The sequence below is a fragment of the Agrilus planipennis genome, unplaced genomic scaffold, assembly GCF_000699045.2.
Source record: "Agrilus planipennis isolate EAB-ADULT unplaced genomic scaffold, Apla_2.0 scaffold112, whole genome shotgun sequence".
NCBI lineage: Eukaryota > Metazoa > Arthropoda > Insecta > Coleoptera > Buprestidae > Agrilus > Agrilus planipennis.
The window spans coordinates 886,091-903,208 of record NW_020438886.1 but is presented as its reverse complement, the minus strand read 5'-3'; the positions used below and the strand labels follow the sequence as shown (position 1 = coordinate 903,208).

At 31.6% G+C, this 17,118-nt stretch overlaps 2 protein-coding genes across 2 annotated transcripts in view; both read left to right on the top strand.

Annotated features, from left to right (window-relative positions):
• Nucleotides 1–317: 317 nt before the first annotated feature.
• LOC108737040 (peptidyl-alpha-hydroxyglycine alpha-amidating lyase 2) lies at nt 318–17,076 on the top strand. The gene is made up of 8 exons (XM_018469691.2): nt 318–594; nt 2,625–2,797; nt 4,606–4,804; nt 6,524–6,725; nt 7,122–7,313; nt 9,838–10,044; nt 14,250–14,359; nt 17,056–17,076. The coding sequence occupies exons 1-8, from the start codon at nt 439–441 to the stop codon at nt 17,074–17,076; spliced, it is 1,260 nt and encodes a 419-aa protein (XP_018325193.2). The 5' UTR covers nt 318–438.
• Nucleotides 15,664–17,118, top strand: part of LOC108737055 (growth arrest-specific protein 1-like) — a 100,219-nt gene continuing 98,764 nt past the window's right edge. The window contains exon 1 of the mRNA XM_018469717.1: nt 15,664–15,752. The gene's annotated coding sequence lies outside the window, so the exon portion shown is untranslated. The remainder of the gene's footprint in view (nt 15,753–17,118) is intronic.

The window sequence follows — 17,118 nt, the reverse complement described above, 5'->3', positions numbered from 1 at the left end:
CGTTGTTAATATAATTTCGTTTTATTAAGTAGCTAGTTATTTTAAGCTTTTCCCAAAGCTTTGGGTCATTTCCTATTCAACATTAATTTTTTTTTGGGTGTCGATTTATCGTATTTAAAGAAAAGTCCAACGTAAGGATTATTCCTTTCTTTTATTATTAACAATGTTAACTTAGGTTTTAGATATAAAAGAAATTGTTAAAGAATGTAGTTTTAGTTTAAAATGTTATGCATCACATCGTACACTTCTTTGCTTTACCGAAAATTTCCTGCAAGCTCTTGGAGAATAATTTTGTTCCTGATGCGCAGCAGGAACTTCGTTTATCGAAGAATGGTCCAGATGGCGACAGTATAGTGAAAAATTGAAGGTGAAAATCAGTGATGGAGTGATTTCGGATTCGAACGCACATAGTAATTTAAAAGAATTTCCGGTAACTAGATGGCTGCGTCGTTTATCGTCATAACTTTTTTTGCGTTTTTGTTAGAATTATGTTCTTCAGCAGTGCCTCTTTCTTCTGTTAATAGAGGATACAACTCGCCATTTTACGATGAAGTAAGACAGCTGTTGGAATTGAACGATGCACTTCACCAGCAGGTATAAATTAATTGAATAAACGGTAAAGGTGAATGTAAAAAAGTTTCTTCCATTTATATTGTTAAGCAGGCAACACATTCTACAGAATGACATATTGATTAGAAGAGCTTATCAAGTATTGATTTTTTGATATACTTAGATAGAAAAGTCATATACGATAATTGTGGAAATTTAATCCATCTAATGAAAACTGAAACCTTATACGTAAAATTAGGATGGCTCATTTTACTCAATTTTTTTTTATTTTGCATAAAACTACGCTCAAGAATTTCAAAAATTTTGGAAATATAAAATCCCTAGCGAACTTTTCCTTTATTATTTATATATTAATCGTAAAACTAACAGACGAAGTCTATTGCATTGTATATTTAAAAGATAGCAGCAATTTGATCAGATGTTACATTTGCTTTATGTGCGACGTTTTGGTGTTGATTGAACATCATCAATCATTAATAAGTATTTAACATCAACTGATACTCATTTTTACGTACGTTTATAGTACGTCACGTACAAACAAATTGAGAAATTAACACATTTAAGTGTAAAATTACCTAGTACAAAATATTTATAATTATTAAAAGATTAAGCCAATAAACGTAGCATTTATTGTGATTGATTGACAACACGCACATACAATACAATTGTGGAGTGATTGATTTTCAATACTTAATGCTTAATAATAAATCCACAATCCATGATGAAATGTCGCATATAATGGAAACTTAACATGTGGTGGATTATTAGTTCAAATTCCTACTGTTCTCTAATTTGTTAGTAACATTGGGTTCTTTCCAATTTATAACTGAAAATATGCATATTTAGAAGTCGTTTAAAAATTAGTACCTATCATCCACGTATGTTTTATGCGTCGGAGGAACCATCAATTATTAATACTTACGATCAGACTTCAGTTTTATCTGTCCGTATGTCAGAAGTATTACCTGTTAATCATAAAACGGCTAGGAATTGAATTATAATTATTTGAATATTGAAATATTTGACTATCCGTTACTTATATAGTCAAAAAAAATATTTTAAATTACTATTTAGATATTCATTACAATATGTATTTAAATATATAATTATTCATACTAAAACACTTAAAATATATGTTTCCATGTGGTTCTTAAGTTTTTGATAAATACTTGTTTTTAAATAAAAATGAACGCAATTTTCTTAAAAAATCTATTTTTTTTACTGTTGAGTAGGTATTGAAATCATCATAGGTACATGAAGATTCCAACAAAAATGAAATTTATTTGATCCCTTCTCAAAAACCATATAGAACTTCTAGTAATTTAGACTAAAGAAGCATCCTATGGTGTTGAAAATTACGAAATTGAAATTTTCAAAGATTTTTTTTTGTAGTTTATAAAGTGTGTTTGAAAAGACATTGTAAAAAGTTGTACCAACACAGATTAGTACAAAAAATAATATATTTGATAGGATACGCAATCTTCGGCACGCGAATAAAACTTTTTAAAAAACGATTTTTTTTTATTAAATTTACTTGATCAAATGAAAACTAAAAGAATATAGGTAAAAATTAATTTTTAGGATTTGAAATTTTTGGGCACCTTTAAAAAGGTTACCCTAAAAGTTAAGTTATTAGATACAGATACAAAAAGGAAATTAGGGATTAAAAATTGACCACAATAGAATCTTTTTGTTCCAGTTTTTAAAAACTGTGTACACAAGTTTTTTTATTTTTATTTTATTCAAATTTCGCATCCTTTAGGGATAATCTACTTATCTGTGAGTACCAAATTTTTGCGACATTACTTTAAGTAAACAATTAAAAGTACTTAAAACTAACTTAACAATAAATATTGCCTGATATGTGTCAAAATGTAGAATAGAAATATATACAATCTGATTAAATGACAATTTTATAGGTATATCATTAATGATATTATTTATTATTTGGAATTATTTGGAATAAAATGAATTATAACAGGACCATTATGTATTTTAAAATTCCATAAAAGTCGGTAGAATGCGTGCCAATGTAAGGAAATTTAATTTTTCAGGGAAATTTAAAAAAACGTTATGAAATGGAAAAGTCTTATAAGAAAGACACCCCGAAGGCTGTTAAAAATTGGCCTGACTCCCAGTTAAAACTAGGGCAGGTGTCTGGGGTTGCTGTTAATTCTAAAAATCAACCCGTCATTTTCCACCGCGCTGACAGGATATGGGGAGAATTGTAAGTTTCATGAAAATAGATATTAGAAAAGCAGTAGGTACCTAAATTATTAACCGTCAATACATTTTTTTATTAAACCAACTATATTTCAAATTATCAATATGATTTAAATTAAAAATTAAAAGGAATACTCACCCCTAATTACCACAAATAATTTTATTTGAGCGGACACGTGTTTCGCCCACTTCATACGTGGGCATTATCAACGCGAGATCAGAGAAATGAGATGATAATGCGCACATATGAAGTGGGCGAAACACGTGTCCGCTCAAATAAAATTATTTGTGGTAATTAGGGGTGAGTATTCCTTTTAATTTTTAACTATAGGGTTGTTCGGAACTTAATACGTTACAGAATATATATATATATTTAATTAAGTTCAGTATTTGGGATAGATTCCAAGTTTACATGCACAAAAAGAAACTAATTAATTAAGTGCAGTTTTAGGTAGAATTAAATCAAATGAAATAAATCAAATACCTACAAAAGTTTATATCGTATTTAAAAAAACATTTTGCTAAATTTATGCTGATAAACTGATATTATTGTTATTATAATTTCGTTTTATTAAGTAGCTATTTATTTTAAGCTTTTCCCAAAGCTTTGGGTCATTTCCTTTCCAACTTTAATTTTTTTTTTTTTGGGTGTCGATTTATCGTATTTAAAGAAAAATCTAACGTAAGGATTATTCCTTTCTTTTATTAGTTATTAACAATGTTAACTTAGGTTTTAGATATAAAAGAAATTGTTAAAGGATGTAGTTTTAGTTTAAAATGTTATGCATCACATCGTACACTTCTTTGCTTTACCGAAAATTTCCTGCAAGCTCTTGGAGAATAATTTTGTTCCTGATGCGCAGCAGGAACTTCGTTTATCGAAGAATGGTCCAGATGGCGACAGTATAGTGAAAAATTGAAGGTGAAAATCAGTGATGGAGTGATTTCGGATTCGAACGCANGTCAAAAACCTCCTCGATCAGTTTTTTGCCAGCAAAGACCAAAAATTTTATGAGCGTGGAATTATGCTACTACCAGAAAGATGGCAAAAGGTGTTGGACCAGAACGGTCAATATATAATTTAATAAAGTATTTGTTTATTATACGAAAATTGTCTTTCATTTCCACAAAAAAAAAACGAAATGACTTTCCGAACAACCCTATAATATTTACCACAGTCTCCTCTTTCTAATATCAATAAGATTTGTTTGGATTTTATGATTTATCCTTCGATAAAGTAGGTAATTCAAGAAAGGTTGTACTTAACTGCGAATCGTTTTTAACAAGCGGACGAACTGCGAAAAAAGTGTTTTCGATTACCGAACAAGCTCTAATGAACAACTTAATTGCGGATAAAATCTCAGAATAGACGTAATGCTATGAAAAGTACACGCAGATTTTGCGGTCGTAAAAAGAAATTCGTTATTCGACAGATTACAGGTTGAAATACGAAAATAGGAACAGTATTAAATTTAAAAATCTATGCTAACTTAACTTAATATAAAAAGTTGGTTAGGAGGTCAAGGTCTACCTCTCGGTAAATTTTTATCGATTTTCCCAAGAGGACGTANTGTGTACATGATTAAAACGTTCGACATAAGAATGTATGAATTTTCGCTAAATTTTTGAGTAAAGAAGTTTAAGTTCTTGCAAATGAAACTTACGTTGCACTTATTCAAAAATATTAAGACGAATTATTAGTCCGCAGTGAGGTTGCAAGGAAAACGACCTTTTTAATTACCCTTTTACCTGCTATATCTGGACCTCAGTTAGGATGTTCCTTTTAAGAATTAGTCAAAACTATGATTTTAGCACTTTCAACGATTCGAACCACTATCAACAAATTAATTTGGGTCCAATAAAAGAAAACACCATTTTAACATTACACCCTACTACTGGAAAGGTCATAGCGCAATGGGGTGCAAACATGTTTTACATGCCCCATGGTATCAGCTTTGATAGACATGACAATACTTGGGTAACCGACGTTGCATTACATCAGGTATTTAAAGTAAGTGGATAAGTTTTTGCAATTGTTCAATTAACTGTGATTCGCACTTTATTACTACGAAGTAAGAAAAAGTTATCGTAATTATTACGTTATTCATTTTGAGAATTATGCAAATTATTATGTTGTGGAAAACGAAAATTGAAAATGTTCTCTGTCTGTTCCAAAATGTGGTCCACATATCATTGAGATTTCTGGTTAATCTTTCTAGAATCTAACAGGATTGAATAGGAAAAATATTACACTGAGTTTCGGCAAAATAAAACGAATTATCTGTTTTTGAAAATAAGAACCACGTTTTTGTAAAATAGATAAATAGAGGTTTTCAAAATCAATTTGAATAATAAAAGTAAATTTAGTGTGTCCGTACGTGTCGCTAAAACTCTGCAAGTGGTGAACTCTACAGCCCCATGAGAATTATATCGTATGTAATATTCCTTCCCCTTTCCACAATGAAGGTTTTGGGGTTTAAAGAACTATCACCCCAAAAGAGTCAGTAAAGGTGTTAACTGAAGTTTCGATGTTTGATTATGACGTTACAGAATATTACAAATTTTTCTTGAATGATCTACATCTGCAGGGTTCGGGAATGTTTTAGAATTTTCTGGAAAGTTCCAGAAGAATCAAGTTTTCTCTTTTAATGATAACTACTTTTTCCTGATTAGCGAAGCGGGGGTAATCTAGCTTATCTCAAATAAATACCACAGAATACTTGAGCGTATGTTTATGTGGCGGCTAGGGTTATGCCATGGTAGGCTGAGCCGTTAGCCTAAGATTATTAAGGATTTCGAAATTTCCACGCGTAATTTCCGAGTTGTACCTTCCCTCTCAGGTTGACAAGGATTACCAGTCCACAACAATTCTCTATAATATTATGTATCACCAATCAATCTCAAGTTTGATCCATCTTACATACGAACAGATTCATACGAAAACAAAAGAAACAATTATTACAAGGTATATAACATATTTCGGGACAGAGAGAACATTTTTTAATTGTCTTCTATGACATTCTCATAAAGACAACAAAACTGTTTTTAAAAGCTACTTTTTCTAAGCTTTTCTTTGAAAGTTTTTAATTGTATTGTTAGTTTCGTCCTGGAGAATCAGAGCCTGTACTTACATTTGGGCAGCGTTTCGAGCCAGGTTCTGACTTACGTCATCTTTGTAAACCGACACATGCTGCTATAGCTTCAACTGGTGAAGTNCAGGGTTCGGGAATGTTTTAGAATTTTCTGGAAAGTTCCAGAAGAATCAAGTTTTCTCTTTTAATGATAACTACTTTTTCCTGATTAGCGAAGCGGGGGTAATCTAGCTTATCTCAAATAAATACCACAGAATACTTGAGCGTATGTTTATGTGGCGGCTAGGGTTATGCCATGGTAGGCTGAGCCGTTAGCCTAAGATTATTAAGGATTTCGAAATTTCCACGCGTAATTTCCGAGTTGTACCTTCCCTCTCAGGTTGACAAGGATTACCAGTCCACAACAATTCTCTATAATATTATGTATCACCAATCAATCTCAAGTTTGATCCATCTTACATACGAACAGATTCATACGAAAACAAAAGAAACAATTATTACAAGGTATATAACATATTTCAGGACAGAGAGAACATTTTTTAATTGTCTTCTATGACATTCTCATAAAAACAGCAAAACTGTTTTTAAAAGCTACTTTTTCTAAGCTTTTATTTGAAAGTTTTTAATTGTATTGTTAGTTTCGTCCTGGAGAATCAGAGCCTGTACTTACATTTGGGCAACGTTTCGAGCCAGGTTCTGATTTACGTCATCTTTGTAAACCGACACATGCCGCTATAGCTTCAACTGGTGAAGTATTTATTGCTGATGGCTACTGTAACAGTCGAATATTAAAATTTAATGCAGCTGGAGGATTACTGAAAGTCATACCAAATCCACCAGGTGCTTTCTTGGCTCTTTTACATTTACTTTACTTTAAATCTTTCGGATTTATACAATACAATTACAGTGAGGTTTTGCTTGTAATAACGTCGAAAGGAAATTAGGTCCAGTCACACTAAACGGAAAAACCAATAAAGCTTAAAATTTGGAAAAATACATTGCAGAAATATCTAGGTTGTAAGTGATAAGCAAAAGTGGTCAAGTGACTTGCATTTTCGCAAACATTTCTATACAAGACGTTTTCATTATTAGAGTCATTATTGTAAGTGTTCAGTGTTCGTATCTATAAAAACAGTTATGTCATGGAGTTACTACATCTATGCGGAGTTATTACAAGCGATTTTCACTGTAATCAAAAATGTTCAGCATTTTGATGACGAAATAAACAACTTCCAGAGTTTCTGTCGCTGGTTGTCCCACATGCATTGGCTTTGATCGAGTCTCTAGACCTTATTTGTGTGGCTGACAGGGAGAACATGAGGGTTGTTTGCCCCCGGGCGGGATTGTATAACATCAGAGATAGTGACAAGCAGGCTTTGACAATTCAGCAACCTGATATGGGCAGAGTTTTTGGAGTTGCTTCAAGGGGTAAGTGAGACTTGTTTTTCAACTATTTTGGTAGCCAAATATAAGTAACAGTAAGTAAATAATGGTTGATATTATTATACGTTTCTAATGTTGTATATTTATTTATATTTGCGTTGAACAACCGAAGTAACAACGAAGCAGTTTGCACATTGTGGTACTTTCATGATAGCCCTATGTAAACTGCAGCAGTATCTATACACTTAATTATAGCAATTCGGAAGTAGTGTTTGCGTAGGTCGCAGGTACATGTAGTTGGTTATATATTTATAAAATTAAAGGTCCCGGAAATTTACTTTTATTAAAAGATTTCGGGATGATTGGACGCATGGTACACGTGTACATGATTAAAACGTTCGACATAAGAATGTATGAATTTTCGCTAAATTTTTGAGTAAAGAAGTTTAAGTTCTTGCAAATCAGTACTCCATAAACAAAGGTAACAATTAACCACTAACCGCAAGTGAAACAGGGTGGTGAGACGGGTGGCCATCTTCAGTCACCTTGACGGACTATAATTAAATCATATAATAAATATGTTTTTCTAACTTATTGTACGTAGAAAATGACAGGAAAACTATTAGAGCGAATTTTTAGTTAGTTTGCTTATTTAAAAATTAAGTTATTTTTTAAATTTTTCACATTTACAAAGAAATATTTACAATCATCGCAAATAAAAATGTTTGTAGAATTTTTATTTCATTTTATTTTTGATTCACTGGCAAAATGTTAAAAATTTTAAGTAGGTACCATTCAAAGTTGCAACAGGATTTGCACCTTCATACGTGCGTTATTATTATGTTCATAACATATATGTATTATTAGAATTATTACAAAAAAAAGAACATTACTGAAATCATAATTTTTACTGCAGTTTACAAAATTTTGTACTGCCAGAAAACCAATTGGTCACATGTCTATATTATGGAACAAGCAAATTACAGACCATTTCTCCGAAACGTTGGTAATAAACATGTTTTATAATAATTAATTTATTATCTTCTCGTGACACTGATTGGGCAAATGAAGGGCGTAATTTTCTGTTTCGCTTTTTGTACGATAATTACTAATTGGTTCATTAAAAAATTATGCACACTAAAAGGTAAAATATCTTCTCATCGTAAGATGAGACTACACAAGAAGAGAGAATTTAATAACCTTAAAGACAAATTAATGTGAAATAATGGACGATATAATGTAGTATGAACATTGTGATAATAAGAGTGGATCAACAAAAGATTGTTATTTACAAAAAAATGAGGATTGAATCGAATTGAAAACAAATTACATTCGTAAATTACAGTAATGTTTAAAGTATTTCTGTAACTTTTTTTAAGAAAAGACTTTTAAAAGTTTCTAGTTAACACGCCGAATTTGACAAAAACCCGTCTATTTATATTTATCCTACGTCTTGAAAAACCTGAAATAATTAAATACGAATGTTTTATAAATTCAAAAACCTCGAAGAAGCTTGGAGGTACCCCCTCTCCGAGCAGTGCAAATAGGCAAGTTTCATTGAAACTTCGTAAAGAAGAAAAACCACTTTAATGCAAATTTGCCCTGAGATTATTAATAAAATAAATACAAAGGGTATCCTTGAGTTTCGATACCATGGCTGATATATCCGCCAAAGTTGACCAATCAATATGGTTTGACTCATTGGTTAATTTTCAATCGATTAACTTCGATTATGTTGTCTTTTCCTACTATTATGATATTAAGCATATCTGTCAAAAAAGAAAAAAGTTAGTAGCTCTGTGAAACCAACTTTAGGGATTGTGTAAACTGAATATCTATCTCGATTTGATTTGCAATTACCTATTGAGATTTTAACTGAGAACTTTTTTTTATCAAAATTAAAAGAATCAGTTCCAGAAATTATCCTGTACTTACAAATAAACAAACAAANTTTCGGATTTATACAATACAATTACAGTGAGGTTTTGCTTGTAATAACGTCGAAAGGAAATTAGGTCCAGTCACACTAAACGGAAAAACCAATAAAGCTTAAAATTTGGAAAAATACATTGCAGAAATATCTAGGTTGTAAGTGATAAGCAAAAGTGGTCTTGTTCTTGCATTTTCGCAAGGTCAAGGTCACCTTTATACCAGCATTACCAAGACTAAGACCAAACGAACAAGAACAAGACCAAGACCGAATAGGCCGAAGACCAAATGCGCAACACAAAACGATAAATTATTACTTGCGGTGGAATAAATAAAATTGAAGAATTTTCAACTTGAAGCATTTGCAATTTCCCTATCATAATGTTTCAGAAGGTGCTACATCATCCTGTCTCCCTTTTTCATTATTGACTTGACACTTGACACTGGGCTCATTGTTCTCCTACCTTTGGTTATTTCTAACCGTTTCTATACAAGACGTTTTCATTATTAGAGTCATTATTGTAAGTGTTCAGTGTTCGTATCTATAAAAACAGTTATGTCATGGAGTTACTACATCTATGCGGAGTTATTACAAGCGATTTTCACTGTAATCAAAAATGTTCAGCATTTTGATGACGAAATAAACAACTTCCAGAGTTTCTGTCGCTGGTTGTCCCACATGCATTGGCTTTGATCGAGTCTCTAGACCTTATTTGTGTGGCTGACAGGGAGAACATGAGGGTTGTTTGCCCCCGGGCGGGATTGTATAACATCAGAGATAGTGACAAGCAGGCTTTGACAATTCAGCAACCTGATATGGGCAGAGTTTTTGGAGTTGCTTCAAGGGGTAAGTGAGACTTGTTTTTCAACTATTTTGGTAGCCAAATATAAGTAACAGTAAGTAAATAATGGTTGATATTATTATACGTTTCTAATGTTGTATATTTATTTATATTTGCGTTGAACAACCGAAGTAACAACGAAGCAGTTTGCACATTGTGGTACTTTCATGATAGCCCTATGTAAACTGCAGCAGTATCTATACACTTAATTATAGCAATTCGGAAGTAGTGTTTGCGTAGGTCGCAGGTACATGTAGTTGGTTATATATTTATAAAATTAAAGGTCCCGGAAATTTACTTTTATTAAAAGATTTCGGGATGATTGGACGCATGGTACACGTGTACATGATTAAAACGTTAAGAATGTATGAATTTTCGCTAAATTTTTGAGTAAAGAAGTTTAAGTTCTTGCAAATCAGTACTCCATAAACAAAGGTAACAATTAACCACTAACCGCAAGTGAAACAGGGTGGTGAGACGGGTGGCCATCTTCAGTCACCTTGACGGACTATAATTAAATCATATAATAAATATGTTTTTCTAACTTATTGTACGTAGAAAATGACAGGAAAACTATTAGAGCGAATTTTTAGTTAGTTTGCTTATTTAAAAATTAAGTTATTTTTTAAATTTTTCACATTTACAAAGAAATATTTACAATCATCGCAAATAAAAATGTTTGTAGAATTTTTATTTCATTTTATTTTTGATTCACTGGCAAAATGTTAAAAATTTTAAGTAGGTACCATTCAAAGTTGCAACAGGATTTGCACCTTCATACGTGCGTTATTATTATGTTCATAACATATATGTATTATTAGAATTATTACAAAAAAAAGAACATTACTGAAATCATAATTTTTACTGCAGTTTACAAAATTTTGTACTGCCAGAAAACCAATTGGTCACATGTCTATATTATGGAACAAGCAAATTACAGACCATTTCTCCGAAACGTTGGTAATAAACATGTTTTATAATAATTAATTTATTATCTTCTCGTGACACTGATTGGGCAAATGAAGGGCGTAATTTTCTGTTTCGCTTTTTGTACGATAATTACTAATTGGTTCATTAAAAAATTATGCACACTAAAAGGTAAAATATCTTCTCATCGTAAGATGAGACTACACAAGAAGAGAGAATTTAATAACCTTAAAGACAAATTAATGTGAAATAATGGACGATATAATGTAGTATGAACATTGTGATAATAAGAGTGGATCAACAAAAGATTGTTATTTACAAAAAAATGAGGATTGAATCGAATTGAAAACAAATTACATTCGTAAATTACAGTAATGTTTAAAGTATTTCTGTAACTTTTTTTAAGAAAAGACTTTTAAAAGTTTCTAGTTAACACGCCGAATTTGACAAAAACCCGTCTATTTATATTTATCCTACGTCTTGAAAAACCTGAAATAATTAAATACGAATGTTTTATAAATTCAAAAACCTCGAAGAAGCTTGGAGGTACCCCCTCTCCGAGCAGTGCAAATAGGCAAGTTTCATTGAAACTTCGTAAAGAAGAAAAACCACTTTAATGCAAATTTGCCCTGAGATTATTAATAAAATAAATACAAAGGGTATCCTTGAGTTTCGATACCATGGCTGATATATCCGCCAAAGTTGACCAATCAATATGGTTTGACTCATTGGTTAATTTTCAATCGATTAACTTCGATTATGTTGTCTTTTCCTACTATTATGATATTAAGCATATCTGTCAAAAAAGAAAAAAGTTAGTAGCTCTGTGAAACCAACTTTAGGGATTGTGTAAACTGAATATCTATCTCGATTTGATTTGCAATTACCTATTGAGATTTTAACTGAGAACTTTTTTTTATCAAAATTAAAAGAATCAGTTCCAGAAATTATCCTGTACTTACAAATAAACAAACAAATGTTACTTCCTTATAGATCGAAAAATTCTAACACAAGGTATAGATATACATAGAAAGCTCAAACATGATTTTCCTGTGATATTTCAATTTGTTCATCGAAATTTCAAATCGTAACTCGAAATTTCAACTTGTAACTCCAAATTATCATTGAATCGCAACAATAACCTGACCCAAACCTAACCTAACCTAAGGCAATTTTAGACAAAGACATGACTTTATCTAGCATATCTTATGATTCTATTTGGCTAGGATAAGGTTACAGTAGGCTAAGCCGTGCACTTTCTCTTGTTCACTGGGTTGAACTAAGCCTAATCCAACCCAATCCTAACCAAACCTAATGCAATTGAATAGCAAATCACAAGTCAAAACACTCAACACATTACGTTGAAATTTTGAGTTAAAATTCGAAGTTTCTACGTGCAAGTCAAAATTATAAGTTACAAGTCGAAATTCCAAAAAAAATTGTGTAAATTCTTGGTTGTATTTTAAGGTTTTGAAGACAGAATTAAACTTCTATACTTTTCTTGACAGCTCTTTCGGGTTGAGCAAAAGTACATCTGTTGACTTTTTGTTCTTTCCATTTTCTCCCACATTTCCATATATTATATTTAATCATTACTTCGATTTTCCAATAATTCGAGGCGTTAGTAACAGACATGCGAGTGGGTTTGACGTAAAACCAAGTTCAGCTTATCGACACATTTGGAATTGCGTAGGTCATCGCTAATGGTTTGTCTTTGACTAACACCCACTTGCGTGTTTTATATTCCACAAAGGAAGCCAATACAATTCCGACAAAACATGAAAAGACCGTTTATGCCCATTCGTTGTTATCGACGGTATTATCCGTACGTTTCTTCTTAAAAATCGATATCCTCGAGAGCGCGATTGAATTTAAATCTGGACTTGGTGAAGGCCATTTATCGCTAGTCCATAGCCTTCTTCGTCACAGTCGTCTGGTTTTATATCCGTACTTTCTAGCCGCCTGCGACGTGTGTGGTCCTCTTGCATTAGTATAAGGTAATGACCAAACAGTTCTTTTTATAAGTATATATGAGATCGTGCTTTTGGATTCAGAATATCTCTTCTTCTTATTATTATTATTATTATTATTATTGTTGCCGATGTTGTTGTTGTTGGTGGAACGCGAAGGTGTAAAGAAACGTCTGTTAACTTCTGCCAGCCAGCTGCGATGTCTGTCGGCCAGAGAATCCGAGTTGACCATCGGCCGTTATATCTTGCACATTGCATCATTTACCATGATTTTTATGTTTGAAAGATATTTTTATATGAACGAGAAATAAGAGGGTATCTCCTTCCCTTTTAAATCATTTATTTATTTGTAAATTAGGGGGAAATCCCATGAATACAATAAACAGTAAATAGCAAAGTGTACTAAAGCAAAACTACTTTTATTTTTTGTCATTTCAACTCGAAATACAGTATATTATGCATCATGCAACAAAATGAAAAACAGTTACGAAAAGCCTTTAGTTAGAGATGCACCGGATTGTGCATTGTGATTTTTCCGGGTACCAAGTAACAGGGTGTCAGCTAATGGCGAGTACCCAAAAAGCTCTTCGGTTAAAGGCTAATGTCTTCGTTCGCGGGGGGTTTCCATGAAATACCACCCTCACCAACGTTCCAAACCACATTAAGTCCTGTTAAAAAGTATTTTAAAAATTAAACCAATGAAATTTTAATTCTTGGCTGAAACCGTTGAAACTGACTGTCCAATATTACTCGTAAAACCTGTAGATTTTGAAATATAAGCTTTTTAGATCAAAAATTAAGAAAAATGGTGATCAAACGTCTTTATCGGCTAAAGCTTCATTCTCACTATCCGTAAGTTGACGTCCAGCAGCTGTCCGTCAATTTTATGTTGTATTTTCATTATATAACAACGACTCTCAGTTTTTCGGCAATCTTTTGGATGGAGAACTCGTTTTCGTCACCATGTTTAAAAATATTTTCTTACTAATTCAGTAGTAATTATTCTTTTACTGGAACAAGAAGATGGAGAAATGGAAAAGGAAAACAAAACAAGAAAAGCAGAAAAAAAATCTTTTTCCATAATTATTGTCTTAAAGACTTAATTTTTCGTCATTTTTGCTCAATAAAATCACCTGTTTGCTGGGTACTAACGGATTGAATGCATTTTCATTATCCAACAACAACCATCATCGACCAACAGCTTTGACAAGATTTAATTTAAAAGATCGAACCCATTGTGTCATTAAAGTTGTATAGAGTTAAGTTTTTTCTTTGGATTTAAACGAATGTCCACATTTAAAAATTCGTTTCAGGTGAAATAGTTTATGCAGTAAATGGGCCTACATCGCCTTTCTTACCTGTAAGAGGCTTGACCATCGATCCCAAGAGCGAAGCCGTTATAGATCATTGGGCACCGGAAGAGGTCAGTATATATAGAGATGAAATTATAATTATTCTTACTATAAAAGGAAATTAGGGATTAAAAATTGACCACAATAGAATCTTTTTGTTCCAGTTTTTAAAAACTGTGTACACAAGTTTTTTTATTTTTATTTTATTCAAATTTCGCATCCTTTAGGGATAATCTACTTATCTGTGAGTACCAAATTTTTGCGACATTACTTTAAGTAAACAATTAAAAGTACTTAAAACTAACTTAACAATAAATATTGCCTGATATGTGTCAAAATGTAGAATAGAAATATATACAATCTGATTAAATGACAATTTTATAGGTATACCATTAATGATATTATTTATTATTTGGAATTATTTGGAATAAAATGAATTATAACAGGACCATTATGTATTTTAAAATTCCATAAAAGTCGGTAGAATGCGTGCCAATGTAAGGAAATTTAATTTTTCAGGGAAATTTAAAAAAACGTTATGAAATGGAAAAGTCTTATAAGAAAGACACCCCGAAGGCTGTTAAAAATTGGCCTGACTCCCAGTTAAAACTAGGGCAGGTGTCTGGGGTTGCTGTTAATTCTAAAAATCAACCCGTCNGTAACATGAATGTATGGACAATAAGAAATGTTAAAAAAAGATATGTATTATTACAATTGATATACCTAAGTCCGGGTAAGTAGGTATATAAATATATCCGTACATTTGTGTGATTATAATTAATTTATAAAATTAATAATCCGGAATATATACACGTCTATTATTATTAAATAAATTCTCAGACATTCTTTTACAAACCACACACTCATTGTGGCTTCAGGACTTCTTAAACTCGAATGAAACTAAGGTTTAGTGTAATTTCTTGTAAACAAATTTGTGAAAACATGCAAACATTAAAATATAAAACAAATGACCTGCAACACATCATTTAAAATATTAGTAATTTCATTTTTTATCCAATTGAAACTCTAAAATACTACAGGCTGTTTTATACTCAATAGAATTTTCTTTTGCTATTGTTTTTAACATCGACTTTTTTTTATTTAACTAAGTACTAACTATTAAACAACAAAACATATTTATATATTTCTGTTCTTCAAAAGAAAAAAAAAACCGGTCGAGCAAAACAACACAATAAGCTGGCGATAAGGATGGACGTATATGTAAATGTGTATGGCATTCGTTGATGTCCTCACAAAGACAGTAAAAGAGAAAGTATATCAGATTATCTCTTTGACTTGTACTAGTGCCTGTTTTATCGTCTATTGTATATCATTATTAAATTCTTTGGAAAGAACAGTTTCGTGTTAGACTTTGTGTTTGTTTAACGCGATAGTGGCTTCTTACGTTTGTGTGGTGATTTAAAATGGAATTTTGCAGAAAAAAAGGCTGAAGGCAACTAATTGGTAAGTTGATTAGTATTTTCCTTGTTAGCTACAGTAGAAATAGGCATATATGTATATTTAAAATCCAGTTATTTGATAATATGGGGAACCACAATTTTAAGGTAATCTCATGTTAAAGCTTTAGTAAGGATTGTAATAATGTGTAATAGTTTACCGCGGCAGTATACAGTATCATTCAAAAGTAAAATGTAATACTATTCTCTTGCTTTAATGTGACACAAAAACAATAAACCTAGGTAATTGTGAAGGGGGACATCAATATCTGAAAGATGACAATGATAAATGAAGATCATCGTCTATAAAAAGCGCATCGTCACTGATGAGCAGTTTTATTTACAAACATTTAAAAGCTCTAATCAGTCGGCACTCAAATTAATAACGGCGATTAAATATTATTATTGGAGTTCGGATTATATGCAAAATGCATATAACATATATCAATCATATTTCCAAGATTTTTGAATAATGCATATGCATTTAAAATAAATGCATATTTTGGTATAATTCTATATATTATCTGCACAAACGCTACCCAAATCTATTATTTAAGTCTGTTACTTACCATTGCACTAATTGCTTTTTAATGACATTTTCGTTTCGTACCTGATACAAACTTGTTGTTGGGGAAAAACCAAATACATAGCGACTAATAATACGGTTGTTGTCTCTAATATTTTTCATCATTTGTTGTTATTTTGTAAAGTATTTTACCCCAATTTAATTCATTGGAAATGTTTGGCACATGGTTTAAACCTAGTAGCAAAAGCTGTTAGTTTGGAATATCCGGTGGTAAATAAATTGATTTCAAACGTAAAAAAAGTATTTATTAAAGCTTCCCTGAGAGTACAACATTATAGGGAAAGGCTACCAGATACCCATTTACCTCCTGAACCTGTTTTAACGAGGTGGGGAACTTGGCTAAACTGTGCCTTTTTTAATATTAAAAATTTTGATAAAATAATTGTCATTGAAGAATTAATTCTTCGGACAGTACGGCTATTAACAAATGTAAAACTACTTTAAATAATCCTCATGAAAAATATGAATTAACGTATATCGAAAGTAATTTTGTTTTTCTTTCAAAATGTATCGAAAAACTAGAAACTAGAGGTCTGTCGCTAAGCGAAAGTATAAGTTTTTATTTCTGCTAAAGAAAAAATTGACTCTTGTTCTTCTAAAGCAAGTAAAATTAAAAATAAGGTAATGGTAATGGTTCATTTTCGAGCAATCGTTTAGTGTTTTGCACTTACTGTTTAAAAGTTCTCTCACTACGCGGTTTTACAATAACATCGCGAATTTCCAGGGAGTACTTTTGATCCAGTGAACCCAGTTGATCCCTTCTTTTAGCTCCACCTTCATAATTTTC

Excerpts from the sequence above, each read along its gene's own strand:
- LOC108737040 (XM_018469691.2), top strand. The coding sequence starts at position 439 with ATGGCTGCGTCGTTTATCGTCATAACTTTTTTTGCGTTTTTGTTAGAA. Across the intron at positions 2,798-4,605 it reads GACAGGATATGGGGAGAATT|CACTTTCAACGATTCGAACC; the intron begins GTAAGTTTCATG and ends CTATGATTTTAG. Across the intron at positions 7,314-9,837 it reads TTTTGGAGTTGCTTCAAGGG|ATAAACAACTTCCAGAGTTT; the intron begins GTAAGTGAGACT and ends TTTGATGACGAA.